Genomic DNA, 16,238 nt, shown 5'->3' on the forward strand with positions numbered 1-16,238 from the left:
CCCATATTAGACCTCAGAACACTGAATCTTTACATCAAATCAGATCACTTTCACATGGTAACGCTTCAAGACGTGATTTCCTTGCTCAAAAAACAGGATTACATGTCAACATTAGATCTCAAGGATGCTTATTTCCACATACCCATACATCCTTCCCAGAGGAAATACTTAAGGTTTGTAATCCAAGGCGTGCATTACCAATTCAAAGTGTTACCATTCTGGATAACAGCCTCGAGGGTATTCACAAAATGCCTTGCAGTAGTAGCCGCTCACATCAGGAGACAGCACATGCACGTATTCCCCTACTTGGACGATTGGTTGATAAAAACCAGCACTCAGCAACAGTGTCTTCTACACACACAATACATCCAAGAAACCCTACACAAACTAGGGTTCTCTCTAAACTACCAAAAATCACATCTACAGCCGTGCCAAATACAACAATATTTGGGAGCAACAATAAACACACAAAAGGCGATTGCCACTCCAAGTCCACAAAGAGTACAGGCCTTCCAAAATATAATATTAAACATGTACCCAAACCAGCACTATCAAGTGAGGTTTGTAATGAAACTTCTAGGCATGATGTCTTCATGCATAGCCATTGTCCCAAACGCAAGACTACACATGCGGCCCTTACAACAGTGCCTAGCATCACAATGAGCACAAGCACAGGGTCAAATTCAAGATCTAGTGTTGATAGACCGCCAGACACACTTCTCGCTTCAATGGTGGAATCCTATAAATGTAAACCAAGGGCGGCCATTTCAAGACCCAGTGCCTCAATACGTGATCACAACAGATGCTGCCATGATGGGGTGGGGAGCACACATCAACCAGCACAGTATACAGGGACAATGGGACATTCACCAAAAACAACTGCATATAAATCATTTAGAACTGTTAGCAGTGTTTCTAGCATTTCAACCACTAATACCCCACAAACACATTCTTGTCAAAACAGACAACATGACGACAATGTATTACCTAAACAAACAAGGAGGGACACACTCATCACAACTGTCTCTTAGCACAAAAGATTTGGTATTGGGCAATTCACAATCACATTCGCCTATTAGCACAGTACATCCCAGGGATTCAAAACCAGTTGGCCAACAATCTCAGTTGAGATCACGAACAAACAAACGAATGGGAAATTCATCCCCACCTACTACAAACTTACTTTCTACGCTGGGGAACACCAGAAATAGACCCATTCGCAACAAGAGAAAACGCAAAATGCCAAGACTTCGCGTCCAGGTATCCACACCCTCAGTCCAAGGGCAATGCGTTATGGATGAGTTGGTCAGGGCTATTTGCTTACGCTTTTCCCCCTCTCCCACTCCTTCCTTATCTGGTAAACAAACGGAGTCAAAACAAACTCAAACTAATACTAATAGCACCAACCTGGGCTCGTTAACCGTGGTACACAACACTACTAGACCTGTCAGTAGTACCTCATATCAAACTACCAAACAGACCAGATCTGTTAACTCAACACAAACAGATCAGACACCCGAATCCAGCATCGCTCAATCTAGCAATCTGGCTCCTGAAGTCTTAGAAATTGGACATTTAGACCTTACACAAGAGTGTATGGAGGTCATTAAACAAGCTAGAAAACCTACTACAATACATTGTTATGCAAACAAATGGAAGAGATTTGTTTACTACTGCCACAATAATCAAATTCAACCACTCCATGCTTCCGCAAAAAACATTGTAAGCTACTTATTACACTTACACAAATCTAAACTAGCTTTTTCTTCTATTAAAATACATCTCACAGCCATATCTGCCTATCTGCAGATTACACATTCAACATCACTTTTTAGAATCCCAGTCATCAAAGCTTTTATGAAGGGATTAAAAAGAATCATACCCCCGAGAACACCACCAGTCCCCTCGTGGAACCTCAATATTGTGTTAATACGACTCATGGGACCACCATTTGAACCCATGCACTCTTGTGAGATGCAATACTAAACTTGGAAAGTAGCCTTCCTAATAGCTATCACATCTCTTAGAAGAGTAAGTGAAATACAAGCATTTACTATACAAGAACCCTTTATACAAATACATAAACAAAGTGGTTCTCCGTACAAATCCCAAATTCTTACCAAAAGTTATATCACCGTTCCACCTAAATCAAACAGTGGAACTCCCAGTCTTTTTTCCACAACCAGACTCAGTAGCCGAAAGAGCCTTACATACGTTAGACATTAAAAGAGCACTAATGTGTTACATTGATAAAACAAAACAGTTTCGCAAAACAAAACAATTGTTTGTAGCCTTCCAAAAACCTCATGCAGGAAATCCAATATCCAAACAAGGCATTGCCAGATGGATAGTGAAATGTATTCAGACCTGCTATATCAAAGCAAAAAGAGATCTACCTATTACACCTACAGCTACACATGCCATCAAATATATATATATATCTCAACACCAGGTGTAATGATGTATGGTTTGACTGGTTGACAGGTATCGTGTAGAGCAGTGAGTGGATTTAAGTGTCTCAAATAAAAAGTCATCCTCCAGTGGTTCGTGTGGTGCTGAACCTTACAACCGGCCACCCTATCTATGATGTCATGGTAGGTAGGAGTATTGTCTGGAGGAGAAGGTCTTGCCGGATACAGATCCGGGTCTGTGTATCTGTGTCATAAGTGTCTCACAAGGTGCCTTGATAGGGAATAGAGAATTTCTCTTCACCATCCCCATGTTCCCCAAAAGAAGTGAAACCTAGTTGGGAATACTGTGTGTCTGCAGCAGGTGAAGGTGGTAGGGACTGTGCTCATGGTGTCACAGGTGGTGCTGGACTGGTGGCCTTGTCCACTCTTTGTGCGCTTCAGTGGGAAGGGCACTTCAAAAGCTTCTTCAAAAGTTGTCTTTTGGCTGGCTTTTCCTTTGTATGAGGTGTACTCAGGATGCAACCTGTATCAGGGTGAATAATCAACTGTTTCTTGAGTCAAGATGCTTCTCTAACAGTTCAAGCATAGGTTCTATAGGTTTGAAGCTAGCCTTTTGCTTAGAGGTGGTGTAAGATTTCGGTTCCAAAGCTTGCCTTCGACATCAAGGGTTTCAAAGCAGAGTGTCTCTGGTCTGATGTAATTGGTTACGGCACCAAAGCGGCTTTAGGTTTCGGCCCAGGGACTCTCAATTCAGAGTCTCAACTTCCTTCCTTGGCAATTGCAGCAAGATTATGAATTGATTGCTTGACAAAGAAAAGAATCAGTAGACAACTCTTAGATTTGTTTTAATCAGGATATATACAAAGACCTATATAGACACTATCAAAAAGTCACCAAAATGATGCAGTGACAGCAAATAAGTAAAATAAAGTGTGCTGGTGGGACATTCAAGGCATTTATACAAAGCTAGAAGCTAGGATTGTAAATTTCCATGACAACTCAGAGTATGATGAGAAAAATCCTAATTAAAATCGGTTCTCTAGCATATTTGTCAATGTTTCAACACTAACATTATTTTGAAACAGGGTCAACAGGACCAAAATAAGCACAGCACCAATCTGAAGCAAAAAAACCAAACAGATGTGTGAATTACTCAACCTCTTTTCACTTTCAGGATACCCCACCTTGTTTCACTTTTAAAGGGGGCGGAGGGTTCCAACATGTAATAATAATAATAATAATAATAATAATAATAATAATAATAAAAAAGCAGCAAAAAACATTTCTCTATCACTTTCAATAAATTGGTCGCAGCTGCCTTGCAATAGTTTAAAGCTGTCTGAAGTGTGTTCAAGAGTCTGTGAAAGGGGAGAGAAGAAACTGGTAATGAAGAAAGAACCACACACTGGTCATGAGAGGAACACATCACAAACCGCAGATACTCTGACTGCAGGACCATTTTATGTAATTCACAGAATGCCACCATCCAATCCTCTGCTTCCAAGGCTAGTAGAACCTAAGCAAAAGAGAATATTGAGTTTCTCACTGCAGAAGAATGAGATGAGTGTTTCGAGATCTAGAATGAGCTAAAATACTACCCTATTTGGGGGACCAGAAAGTAGCAGGATTACATTTTCTTGTTTTCGGTCCTCTTCAGTGGCAAATTCTAAGGCTCCCTTGCCCACAAGGGACAACACCTCCACTATAAGGTTTTGAGTTGATCAGCTCACATGGCAGAGGAAATGGAAGGGATGTGAGGAGGAGCTTCCTTGAACGGGAAGGCATATCTATCCTCAGATTCATGATGACACGTTAGTACCAATTAACTGCCTCCCAATTCACTGCAAAGTGAGATTCCTTCCCCTCCCCAAATAGGGCATGACTTGAAAACCTAAAGAGGCTTTGAGGCAAAAGCAAAGAGGAAGACTGCTGGTGCTGAAGATGCTGGCTCAAGCACCAGCCCAGACCCTGCAGGAGCAACGAAACTGGTGAAAATACTGAACAGGTTGAGTAGGCTGCCTTTTTTGTAAAGCCCTTAAAAACCCGGAACTTTCAGAATTGTTAGGGAAAATAATGCACTGTTGGAGCCAAGCTTTGGCAGGGGCTTTGTTTGAAGCGCCTCAGAGCCGAATTGGCCTGGTCTTAAAAGAGAATAATTCAGTCACATACCAAGTTCAATGGGTGTGCTTGGCAGCAGCAGCTGCAGCAAATATCAAGGGGAAGGGGAATAAATAAATAAAATTTAAAAAAAAAAAAACACAAGACATGCTGTTTGCCACAGCTGCCCTCTCCTGCAGCCTCGCTCATCCTTTTGCCTGCTCTGGTGTTCCAGCCTTAACTGGGACACCAGAAGAGGCTCCCTAGCATTCCTGGCGCTGCTTTCATGCCCACTGTGGAGGAGTCACCCAGGTGCTTGGGCATCACCAGAAAAGAATTAGATGATACAGCCAGTTAATGGCAGTGAAAGTACCCACAGAACTGGCCACAGCATTTGCTGGGGCAGTTTGCTTGGTGGTTCTTTGACCATTTGCATAAAGGTATCTTAAGGGATTTGTGTGAATATCTGTTGCCAACAGGAGAGTTGACAAAGACTCTCCAAGGGGAGGACCTTTTTACCAATACTGCTTGGGCGCTGATCTGGAGAAATGCACTGAAGTTCTACTGGGCTGAAAAGGTTTCTACCATCAAACCCTAAGGGGAAGAGTGGGCAGACAGGGACTTTGGGTTGCACAGACCAGTTCTATGGCACCTAGCTACTAGACTATTATACATAGGCGCATAAGCAATCTTGTTTCAAGCTGCATTGATTAGGTCAGAAATGACATCAGTAGTGAGCAGCAGATGTCACTAGGGAGAAGAGGTAGAAATTAAGAAAACTCCAGCATTTCAGCAGTTTGCAAATAACAGCCGTAAAAGAGGCAAACTCCACAGAAGGCGGGTGAAAGGAGCTTAATATTTTGCTCATCAATGTAAGGGCCATATCGCTATATTATGGAAGAAAACTAGTTACGCTTCTCTATCATTATCCTCAGTGTGAGGCACAATAGTGGCATCCAACTTTGTGAAGTGTTGAGCACAGGAGAGGTATTCATCATACAAGGCGCTGATTTAAAAAAAAAAAAAAAAAAAAAAAAAAAAAAAAATCGCTCGATTTCTTCCTTACTTAAAACAGACTGTTCTAGTGGACCGTTGTCGATGGGGACCCGAGATTAGGTTCCGGAGCAGTGGATGGATCATGCAATGCCACCTGTTGGCGCTGTGGAGCTATTTTAAGTATTCCAGATCCCATTCAGAGCCTGGAGAGGATTTATAGGGTGAGGAATCTCCAGAGATCAGAACTGACAATGGTGGCCATTCACTATGAAGCACAGTGATTTCTGATCATTTGGCTGGAAGGAAATCTGCATGTTTCAGGTTTAGTGAGCAGAGTAATTTGCTGTATTGAGGCTGTGAATGGTATTTTGCAGAGTGACAATACTGAATGGTCTTTTTTTTAAGCTATTTGTTATTTTAAGAAAGGAAACTGTTAGCTACATACAAATATAGAAATACAAGACAGATACTGACAATGCAGTAGTGTTGCAACTACGTAAATAATTTAAGAGTTACATATACTTAGGTCTAGGAACACTAAAAGTGGATATATATGCCAGGCAAATAGGCAACAGGAGAGAGTTCAGTACATGAGTAGGACTAATCAAAAGTTTTGAAAATAATGTTAATTTACAATGGATACCAGTTCATCCCAGAGGATGGCTTTGTTTTGGTTCTTTTGTCTCTTGGTAGTGAAGGTTGAAATGGCATGTCAGATCTCAAGAACCAAATCTATATAAAACGGTAAAGTATAAGTGATCTGAAAAGCTTTCAATCTATTGCAGATAACTTCTATGTGACAGCCTGCTCTACCTGGACTGAGTAATCCGGGTGCAGTAGGGTTCTTTGAGCCTCATTGTGTCAGAGCAGATTGACAATCTGCTCTTTCTCAAACCAGTCAAGCTGTCAGGTTTAACAGGATCTTATTTCTTTAGGGTGCCCACCTCCCCCCTCCACACACACACACACACACACACACACACACACACACACACACACACACCTTTTTGCCTACCTCCTCAACTTTTCTGACCTAATTTTGGCTGGCTTTAGAACTACTAACCAGCGCTAAAGTGCTTGTAATCTCACCTCTAAACATGGTAATACTGATTTATTCGCAATTAGCATATTTAATTTACTTGTAAGCCCTTCCTTAGGAAACTGCACTACATATGCCCAAGGCCTGTTAATTAAGTGCTACTTGTGGGCACTCACTTAAGTAGCTCTTTAACCATTCTCAGGCCTGGCACTGCCGAGCCTGTGTGGGCAGGTGTACACCCATTTTGCCAGGCCCAACCCTTCCCTTTTTCCACATTAAGTCACCTCTAAGATAGGCCCTGGACAACCCAGAAGGCAGGGTGTAATGTATGTAAAGGGCAGGACAAGTACCTTTAAGTTTTAATGTCCTGGTAGAGAAGAACTCCCATAGTCGTTTTTATCTACTGCAAGGCCTATCTCCCCCATAGGAAAACATCAAGATTACCTTATTACATCTTATAAGTGTCATTCACAATCTGGACAAGATAAACCTTTCGAGTTTCGTCTCTAATCACAAATTAAAAATCACAACTTATGGTGAAGTCAGATTTTAATTTGAAATTCTGAAAATGCCACTTTTAGGAATTGGGCATTTTCTTACTTTAGTCATCTGGTGCCTGCTGCCAGTATCTAATCACTTGTCTGGGTTGGCTAACAGCTGGACTTTGTGTATTCTCCCTAGACAGATGCACACAATACAAAGCTTAGGCGTGACTTGATAGGCCATTCCGGCAGGATGGATGGGAGGAGCCGCCCACAGCCTCACTTACACCTGAATAGACAAAGTCCTGTCCCCACACAAAGGGCTGCATAACCCACCCCCCGTCGTGAGTCTGGAGCCAGGGCACAAAGGGCAGGACCTCTGTGCACTTCAAAGACCTGTCTTTGAAGTGTCTTCCTCCCCCCCTTAAAAAGGCCCAATTGGGTATAAGTACTAGCCCTCTGACATCACCAACCTAGAAAAAATTTTGACCTGTGACTACTCTGCTAGGAAGGATGACTGCTGTGCACTGACGGACTGAACTCTGCTGGACTGCTGCTTTGCTGCTCTGCTGTCTGCTGTTCCCCTGCTTGGGTGAGAAGGACTGGATCATTTGAACCCAGGGTGACTCCAAGAGCTAGTTGGTTGGCTTCCTGATCTAAGGTCTCCGGGACATAAAAGACTTCCAACCACCCTGCATCTAGACTCTGCCATCGATTAGTCTGCCCTGCCAAGTGGTGCCACCCCAGTTCTAGATCCTTGGAAGTGAGCCTAAGCCTGGGTCCTCAACGTCAAGATAGCGGGCACACCAACCCTAGCTCCACCACATCTCAGAACTGCTGAATTGTTGCTGTTGCGTGAAGAAAATAGATGCATCCCCTCTACTGAGTGGTTCAGAACCGCTGTAACGCTCTGGAACCAGGATTTAAGGTTCTATGGTTCAGCGGGTCCCCATGGGTCGCCCTGGGTCCCTGTAACTGGCCAGTGCTCCATCACAGTCAGCCTAACTTTGTCCGGTCCAGTGCGACCAGATACCCCCGGCTGGCACTTCTTGCATCTAAGTGCTATTTTGCAGTTTATTCTTTAAAAATTCAAAACACAAGCTCTAATTATTGGATTTCTGTTGCTTATGTCTTGTTTATTAAATTCAGATCTATTTTTCTAACTTGGTGTGGAATATTTGTGTGGCGTTTTCACTGTTTTACTATTTGAAGTGTTGCACAAATACTTTACACATTGCCTGTAAGTTAAGCATGACTGCTCTGTGCTCTGTGCCAAGCTACCAGAGGGTGAACACAGGTTGCCTCACACCCTGACTAGGTGTGGTTGCTTTGCTAAGGTTTACACCCTAGTCAACCAATAACCGGGTTTCTAACGGTTACAAAAATATATTCTGGTACATATAATTTATCTGCCAATCAATACTGTTCAGTGCTCTTTTCAGAACTTTCAGGGACAATAAATTGTTAACAAATAACTACGGAGTGCACAACAATCATCCCATTTCACACTTGCTATTTCATTTAGTGATTAAACAGTTGCTCTGACACTTACCACTTGTAGTTAGAATGACAGGTCTTTTTGTTGTTGCCATGAAAGTCTTAACTGCACTTAAAAAACCCTGGTCATCCTCGAATATTACATCAACCTGCAGTAAGAACAAACATTCTGCAATTATAAATGTGTTGCATCCTATGAAGGATTCATTGTAATGTCAATTGTACTAGCGCTGTAAAGCTATCCAAGACTATATTTTATTTGCAGTGATATTCACAGGCTTCCCACAAGCAATCAACACCGAGAATGTTTCACAGACTAGCCTTTCAACACACTAACGCTTATCTTGAGCTTGGCTTTCCACATCACTCAGCTCACAGACAAATGTATAGATTTCAGGTTTTGCTGGGTAAACCAATAAACCTAGTGTGCAATACTAACTTATATTTAAATAAATGTGCAAGTACATAGTCATACTGTATTTTCACTCACAAATATTTATTCCAGCAGGAGTCTGAGAGGACAGAAGTGTCCAATAAAAGGAAATTACTGCTCTTAAATCTTTTTAGCAAGATGAGCAAGAGATGGTGTGAAAATTTGTTTTAAATTTTTTTTGAACGATTTAAAAACAAAAAACATTGATTTTGTGGACTAACTAATAACAAACAATAGGTTAAATACCACTGCTAAAGATCTTTCTAGAAAATACTCTAGCTACCGGTAAATTTTAAGTCAGAACTGGACGCTCAGATAATGCATGAATGTTTCTCCATTTATTTGCTCAGGAGCCAAAAAGCATCAATATGCCAATAGCATTGGGACTACATATTCCATTAGCCCTAAAAGCAAACAGGCCACTTATCACTATGCAGGATCTCTGCAATAAACAGTCTACTACTTTTTTCGCAGCTCTTCAGCCAGTTAAGTACTTTTCATTGTACACTGCATTTTAAGGATTATTGCCTACATGAAGGCACTTTCAGGGTTATTCTTTGTCCTCCATTGATGTTTGCCAGTTAACTACTTTTCCTTCCAGGTGCATGGTGTAGGTTGTAGCTGTAAGAATCAAGTAGCCCGACAAGGGTTTCCTTGTGAGACCCTGCACCAGATGCATCACACCTAAGTCTGGGCTGTAGCGCTGCACGGGAAGGAAACGTATTGGGAGGAAGTCAGAGAAATACTGTAGGTCAGTATGATGGCATCCCTAGAGATTAATGTGTGGCCTTTCTGGAGTGCCGCACACATCTCACTGGTTTCTTCAGTCACCGGAGAAGAGGGGAAGTGTAGCTGTTAACATGCAGCCCATTAAGCATATAGCTTTTCCATTGGCCCTCAGGCCTACAAAAAAAGATCTTATTGGCTGCAGAGTGGTTTTTAGGTTCCACAGGATCAGCAATGTTAACCTAGTATAATCTCCAGAGGTCTACAAGAGAGTGAGGGAGCCAGAGAGGCCTCTAGTCCTGCCCATTATATCCAAAGGTAATCGACCAGTACTAATTCTCCCTATAACTCGCGGGTAAACAATCAACTAGAAGATTGTAGTAGTGAAGCTCACAAGTAACACTGTCAGTGTAATCATCTAAAGACACCTGATCACCATTGTAGGTGTACACAGGGAGGAAACAAAAGAAACTGGAGGAAAGAATTTTCAACCCAATTTACGAAGAACAAGTAGATGCCATTCCATTGATGCATCCCTACAAAAAGAGGTTTGGTCCACACTAGAGCCACTGAGCAGACAGTGTTTAGCAGCAGCAAAGCTCTACATGAAACCCCTCACCTCTTGATGAGGGGGAAGGGTTTGAGGAACCTGACCAAGAAAAGAAGTCTAGTGAGGTCCAAGAAGACCTTGGCGATAGGAGGGTGGTCCGAAACGTCCCAGGGTGGAGGGCAACACTGCCGAGGCCAAGGAATCCGCTGGCACTCTGGACCCAGAAGATACAGGTTGCCCGCAGTGTGTGGAATGGACACAAGCACCAAAAGTGGCTCTAATTGTAAGTAGTAGTATATGAGAGCTATTAGACAAGAAATTCAAAGGCTGTTTAAAAGCTGAATACCCAAGGCTGCAAGGTGGCACAAACCTCAGAGATACATGGGAAAATGATCTCATTCATAACAAAATTTCTAAGAGGTCTGAAAAATAAAAGGCAGACTGACTAACCCTGGCAAACATGGCAGGAGAAGCATCTTGCCTCTAGAACCCTGTACATGGCGGAGGATGTCCGAAAACTGTCAACTTCATCTCTCTGGACACTTCATAGAGATTGGTGCAGAGTCTATGGAGAGACATCACTCTTGATAAAGACTGAAGTGGAGCTTGGCAAGGGGCAAGAGGCTAGCTGTCCTTACTTTTCAGCCTCCCGGAGGTTACGGAATACAAAAGCCATTCCACTGGGTGGATCAGATGAGATTCTGTGGCTTTTTTCCACATCCAAGGGCTCTGCAGGGTTTGTGAAGACAGGGGAGCTTTACACGGCACAAACAATGCACCAGGTGATCCACAGGTAAGGACTACCCAATTTTCCAACCAAAATTGGGTAGAAGGCTGCCAGTGTTTCTTCACAACTAGAAGATAACAGGGGATTCTTTGGTACTAAAGAATGTAACAGGTGTTCAAATAGAGTTTCATGGAATGCCAATAAATGTTTTATGTTGCAATTATTACAAGCAAAGAAGTATGGAAGGTCTTCACATAACATGTAGGCTGGGTAGTGGCTTATACACAAGTGAAATGGACCCAATGTTAAAATTAAAGACACAGGTATAGCATTGCAAACAACATCAGAAATTGATACGGCTGCGGACACGTAGAGGAAATGGACATCTTATACCAGGTCACAATTCAACTAGAGTATACATATGACATTGCAGGCAGCCCGTCCATTATCTGTAGTGGCAACATTTAATACTCTTGATTAGTAAGCCAATGAGGTTATTTCATAATGGTCCTTGCATGTCTCTAAAGGCGAGATTAAGGCACCAATTCTGCATTATCTTCAAGCTGCTCATTACAGTACTCAAGGTCTTTGAGTCAACTCTCACAGGTGAGGGAGGACCTCTTCCCCAGGACATTGCAATCTGATGTTTTGCAAATAGTAATGCTACTGCTGTTACATTTCCTCAGACCAAAAGGGCACAAGAAGCAGATCCTAGGATCTGGTACAATGTAATGTTGTGTCACTTCAGATATTTAACTGGTAAATGTTTGCCAATATTTGCTAATATGGTGGTGGTGGTGGGGGGGAACATACAGCTTCTGCCTCTAGGCCTCAGTCATCAAACTAAGTGGAGTGTGGTATATTCTATAGAGAAACTTTAAGTGTATAATGCACAGCTTATTGTTAGGTGACAAAGCGATGGTTTGCAACCAAGCATAGGTCCAGTCTGATTCCAATACCGAGCTGCCTAATGTTAGATTCCCTTTGTTCCTACAAACTGGCACAAATATGGGAGCCTTGGACTGTATAGACTTGTACAGCCTAATAAAAAAAAGAGTCTGGCGGTTTTAGATGTTAACAAGAGTGTTAAGATTTTGAAAGTGAGGTGTTCAAGTGAAAATGTAGCTTAGCAAGTTGCATGCAGTCTGTAACATAAAAATGTTCATAATAGAGTGTACATATTGTGGTCCACAATATCATGTAACCGTATGAATGTTCCTTTGGGAAACAGATCCCCCAAACCCAGTTAGGTTAAGCTGCCGTCAAACTCAATGTCTGTTCTTCATAGGTCATCGTTATCTAAGGGTGATGTAATAGTGGGAGATCATGAGTAGAAAAGTGCAAAACAGGTTCTGAATGCAACCTTTTCCATGTTGCCACTGTACAATCAACAATATTAATTTCAGGCCTCTTGACTGATATTTTAAAGTGTTGCTTTAAGTAGGGTTGGGAGTGCACTTTATTTCACAATAGGCAAGTGAAGTTAAAAGGGTGGTAGGTAGTATCACTATTGGGCATGGTCCATAAGGGCACAAACAATATACTGCTAGGTTCAGAGCGGCACAGCCAGTTGCTCATATGGTAATGTAAGTACCTCCCACTTAAGTTTTGGTTGCCTGCCAGCCCACACAAGTGTAATCAATAAGGACCTAAGTGTATTAAAGAATTACTTTGTCTGTGGTAGAGGGATGTTGTTAAAAAGGTACATCATTCTTTGGCAAAACTATGATCAACAATATCCTGCCCTCGAGTGAGAAAGCTAAGGTCAAAAAGCACTGATTTTCAAGACGGCCAAGCACCACACCATAGTTTTCTTAGATAACATTAGGATCTCTATTAGTTCAAAGGCCAAGATATTTAGCTGAATCATTACACCACTCAAGTAGGTAATCTAGTTGACATATTTGAGCCAGGGGGTAATGGAAAAGGCAAAGGACTTAGACCAACTTATATTTAAGTCCAATAGGTATTGAAACATGTTGTCAGTCTATAAAGTTATCAAAATCTTGCAAACTATGAAATTAAGGCAACAGCTTGAGTTCTGTTCAGGGACAGTGGGCATAGGTCTGGTGCCTTGAGTTATGGAAGGGCAGAAAACACCCCACTGCTGTGAATAATCACTGTGGGACCATTATAGAGCAATCTAATCCGTTTAATAAAGGAATGTGGGAGGCCCATTCTTACACGAGGTATTAGAGGAATTCCCACTCAATTTGTGCTTAGGAGCACTGCTGCCGATTTTAGCTCACCATCTATCTGATGGAGCAATGCAAAAATTGCCCTTAAATGAGATGTACACCTCATGAGGATGAAATCCGATTGATCGAGTAGTCCTGAAATAGTACCCAGTGGCAGCAGCCTATTAGCCAGTACTGTAGCCAGGATTTCGGCATCCACGTTGATGAGCAACAGTGTCTGTAGGATTTGCAGAAATACTCTGCTTTTCCCAGTTTAAGGACTGAAATAATTAAAGCTCCTCTCATGGATGGGGGTAAAGTGTGTTTTTCCAGAAGTCTCCTGGAAGAGCACGGATATATGTGGAGTAAGCAACGAGGCAAATTTCTTTTCATAAAATTCTCCCCCAAAGTAAGTGTCTGGGCTTTACCCCCTTTTATAGGAGCACACTGTTGAGCCCCTATAGGTGTGTTTAATCTCTGTCATATCACTGTATTATGGTTTTTGTTGAGTAGTGGCTGATATAAAATTGTCACCGGACATTGTGTGTTTAGTCATCAGGTCATCAACCTCTTGTTCTAACTTTTTCATTTGGGTTCCCAGTAATTCAAGCACTCCATTTTGTATTGAAATGACCCCCCCCCCACCCCCTCTTCCCCCCCCCACTCCCCTGGTTACCTTAAAAAGTGCACACATTGTACTCGTGCTCTCCACAGAATTCATATTTTCATCAAAGTAGTCTGCTATTTCCTCAATGAGGAAGTCTCTAAAGACTGGACTGGACTGTACTCCTAGCCGTAACGCCCTAAAAAAGGAGGGTAGACGACATCCTGGAAATTCAAAACACCAACTCCGAGAAGTGGTCTGGTGGTGTCTTTGTTAAAGCACAATCAACAATTAGCACTCAAGGCAGACATACCTAGCCAGAATTCTAGCAGTGACCAGGTGTTCTGAATAAAGTATGGGTATATGCTTACACATGTCGTTGGATGTCGGATTCTCCTTAAGTCTTCAAGATAGTGGGCAACAACAATATTATGGAGAGATGCAGATCTGCTATGTCCTTTTAGAAATCTATCTTCAGTGGGATTAGGAACTACATTCAAATTGACCCCTACCCCCTCGACCCCACTGAAGTGCCTCACAGGCCAGTGCTTTCATCCATAATCCTGAGAAACAGACTGGACATCTTTGTGTGGGCTCCATGTATTCAGTAATATAGTGGCCACAGAGAGTGCCATGCACTATGACAAACCTTCCCTGGATGCCTAGGTTTATCGGATGAAATGCAGTGCCTTTTTAATAAAACCGGATGCTTGACAATATGATGAATGTGTAGAAGCAAATAGGTCTCTTGCAGTAAGGGTAACCAGACACTGTGCCTGTTAAGGTTCGCTAGCACCTGACAGGTTTTATGGGGACAGTTTACTCCCCTTACATGTAACGAGGAAAGGAGGGGAATTGGGCATTATGCCTAGCAAGTGTAGCTGTTCCTAGCTAGTAGCCCACATGATGTTTGGCTGGTGATATCCTCACGGTAGAGTATGATACATGCAATTAATCAATGTGTCAGATGCAAGCCAAATGTGCAGCCCCAAAACAACTTATTCTAACCTATCCCAATCAATCATGTCTGAATAAAAGGAAATTCTACATATAACTCATTAGGAGTACAACAGAGTATGGAGGGTTTATCCAAGGGGAGCACTAATGTGTGCTGGAAAAGAACCTTCACCAAATGGTGAAGTTGGTCAGAAGACCAAAAGAAAAGGGTGACCTTGCAGAATCACCCAAGCTGGAGTTTATATCACCAAGTGGTCGAGCACCAAGTGCACCAAAATACTTAGAAATATGAGCGACTATGAACCATACAAAACCTATCAGTTTTTCTTGCCACTGGCAGTGGAGTTAATGTCCATGTACAGTGCTCGGGCAAAACTACTATGGGGTAGAGACTAGTGCACTTGAGGGGAAGCTAGATATAGTAAATAGAAACAGAACATAACATGTAATACATTACAGGCTAAATAGATAACCAGTAGAGTGTAGCATCATCCTCCAATAAATGCATCTCCTGAACGTAATGACATTTACAATACTTTCTGTTGATATTAGTCGCTCCTGAGGTCACAGGAGGTGACTACAGTACAACGCGGCCATTTATGCACGCTTTGTCTACATCCATAAGTGCATAGCTTGGTAAATTTGAGTTAGACAAACACGTTGAATTGAGGTCTGCAAGTAAGTGTTCCTCCCCTCCAGTTTGGAAATATTTGAATTTGCACTGATGAAAGCTCCATGTGCTGGCCACCTCCAATGGCCTCATTAGGAGCCCAGCGCATGAACTAAGACTGCTCAAGACCACCAAGCAAATCACTGGCAGCTTGAAGGGCTTCGTCTCATACGAATGCCTCATTACAGATAGTCAGCTGTATGCAATGGTGGATTTGTTACAGATGATAAAACTAATTCATTTACACATCCGTCTGCGTCACTTACCTCCAATTAAAAAAAAAAGAACGCCCCATTTGAACTGACATTTAAAAATCACTGTGCTCTGTACATATAGTGCTGAGTATTTCCCATTTCAGAACACTTTCACTTCTTAACCAGTCCAGTGCCGAAAGATCTGCCCTTCAGAGGGGCAGAAAGCTCACTAGACACCAGGGAAGACTTTTTTTATTTTTTTAATTTTTTTATAGAGGGCGAGGGGGTGCTTACCATGGACATGGCCATGCACCCTACCCCACATAAATGGGGACAAGGTCTTTCTGCCCACCTGGGAAAGTTGCGGAAAATTAGCCCCAATACGTCCCCTGAGAGGGGGCAGACAGCCCACTAGATGAGGAAACTAAAATTACTCCAGCTGAGGGCAACAATCTTTCTGCTTCCCGTAGACTAAAGCATTTCATCCCAACCCAATTGCAAAGACATCTGACTCTTTTGGGGGTTGATTTTACATATGGGCTAGGAGAGCTAGGCTAACCTTCAATATCATTCCATTTACAATGGTGAACAGCTGCACTTTTTGGTCTCGGGTAAGCTGCCACCTGGAAAAACCTACCATACCCAAACACTTCTGAAAAGTAGAAATCTGAGTCCCGG

General features: G+C 42.3%; 1 protein-coding gene across 2 annotated transcripts in view; it reads right to left on the minus strand.

Annotated features, from left to right (window-relative positions):
• ATAD5 (ATPase family AAA domain containing 5) overlaps positions 1–16,238 on the minus strand; it is a 260,968-nt gene that overhangs the window by 104,499 nt on the left and 140,231 nt on the right. For both annotated transcript variants that reach the window (XM_069199992.1, XM_069199991.1), the window contains one exon: positions 8,578–8,671. In XM_069199992.1, coding sequence (XP_069056093.1) covers positions 8,578–8,671 — 94 coding nt within the window. The remainder of the gene's footprint in view (positions 1–8,577; positions 8,672–16,238) is intronic.

Source organism: Pleurodeles waltl, chromosome 7 (assembly GCF_031143425.1).
Source record: "Pleurodeles waltl isolate 20211129_DDA chromosome 7, aPleWal1.hap1.20221129, whole genome shotgun sequence".
In the NCBI taxonomy this organism is placed as follows: domain Eukaryota; kingdom Metazoa; phylum Chordata; class Amphibia; order Caudata; family Salamandridae; genus Pleurodeles; species Pleurodeles waltl.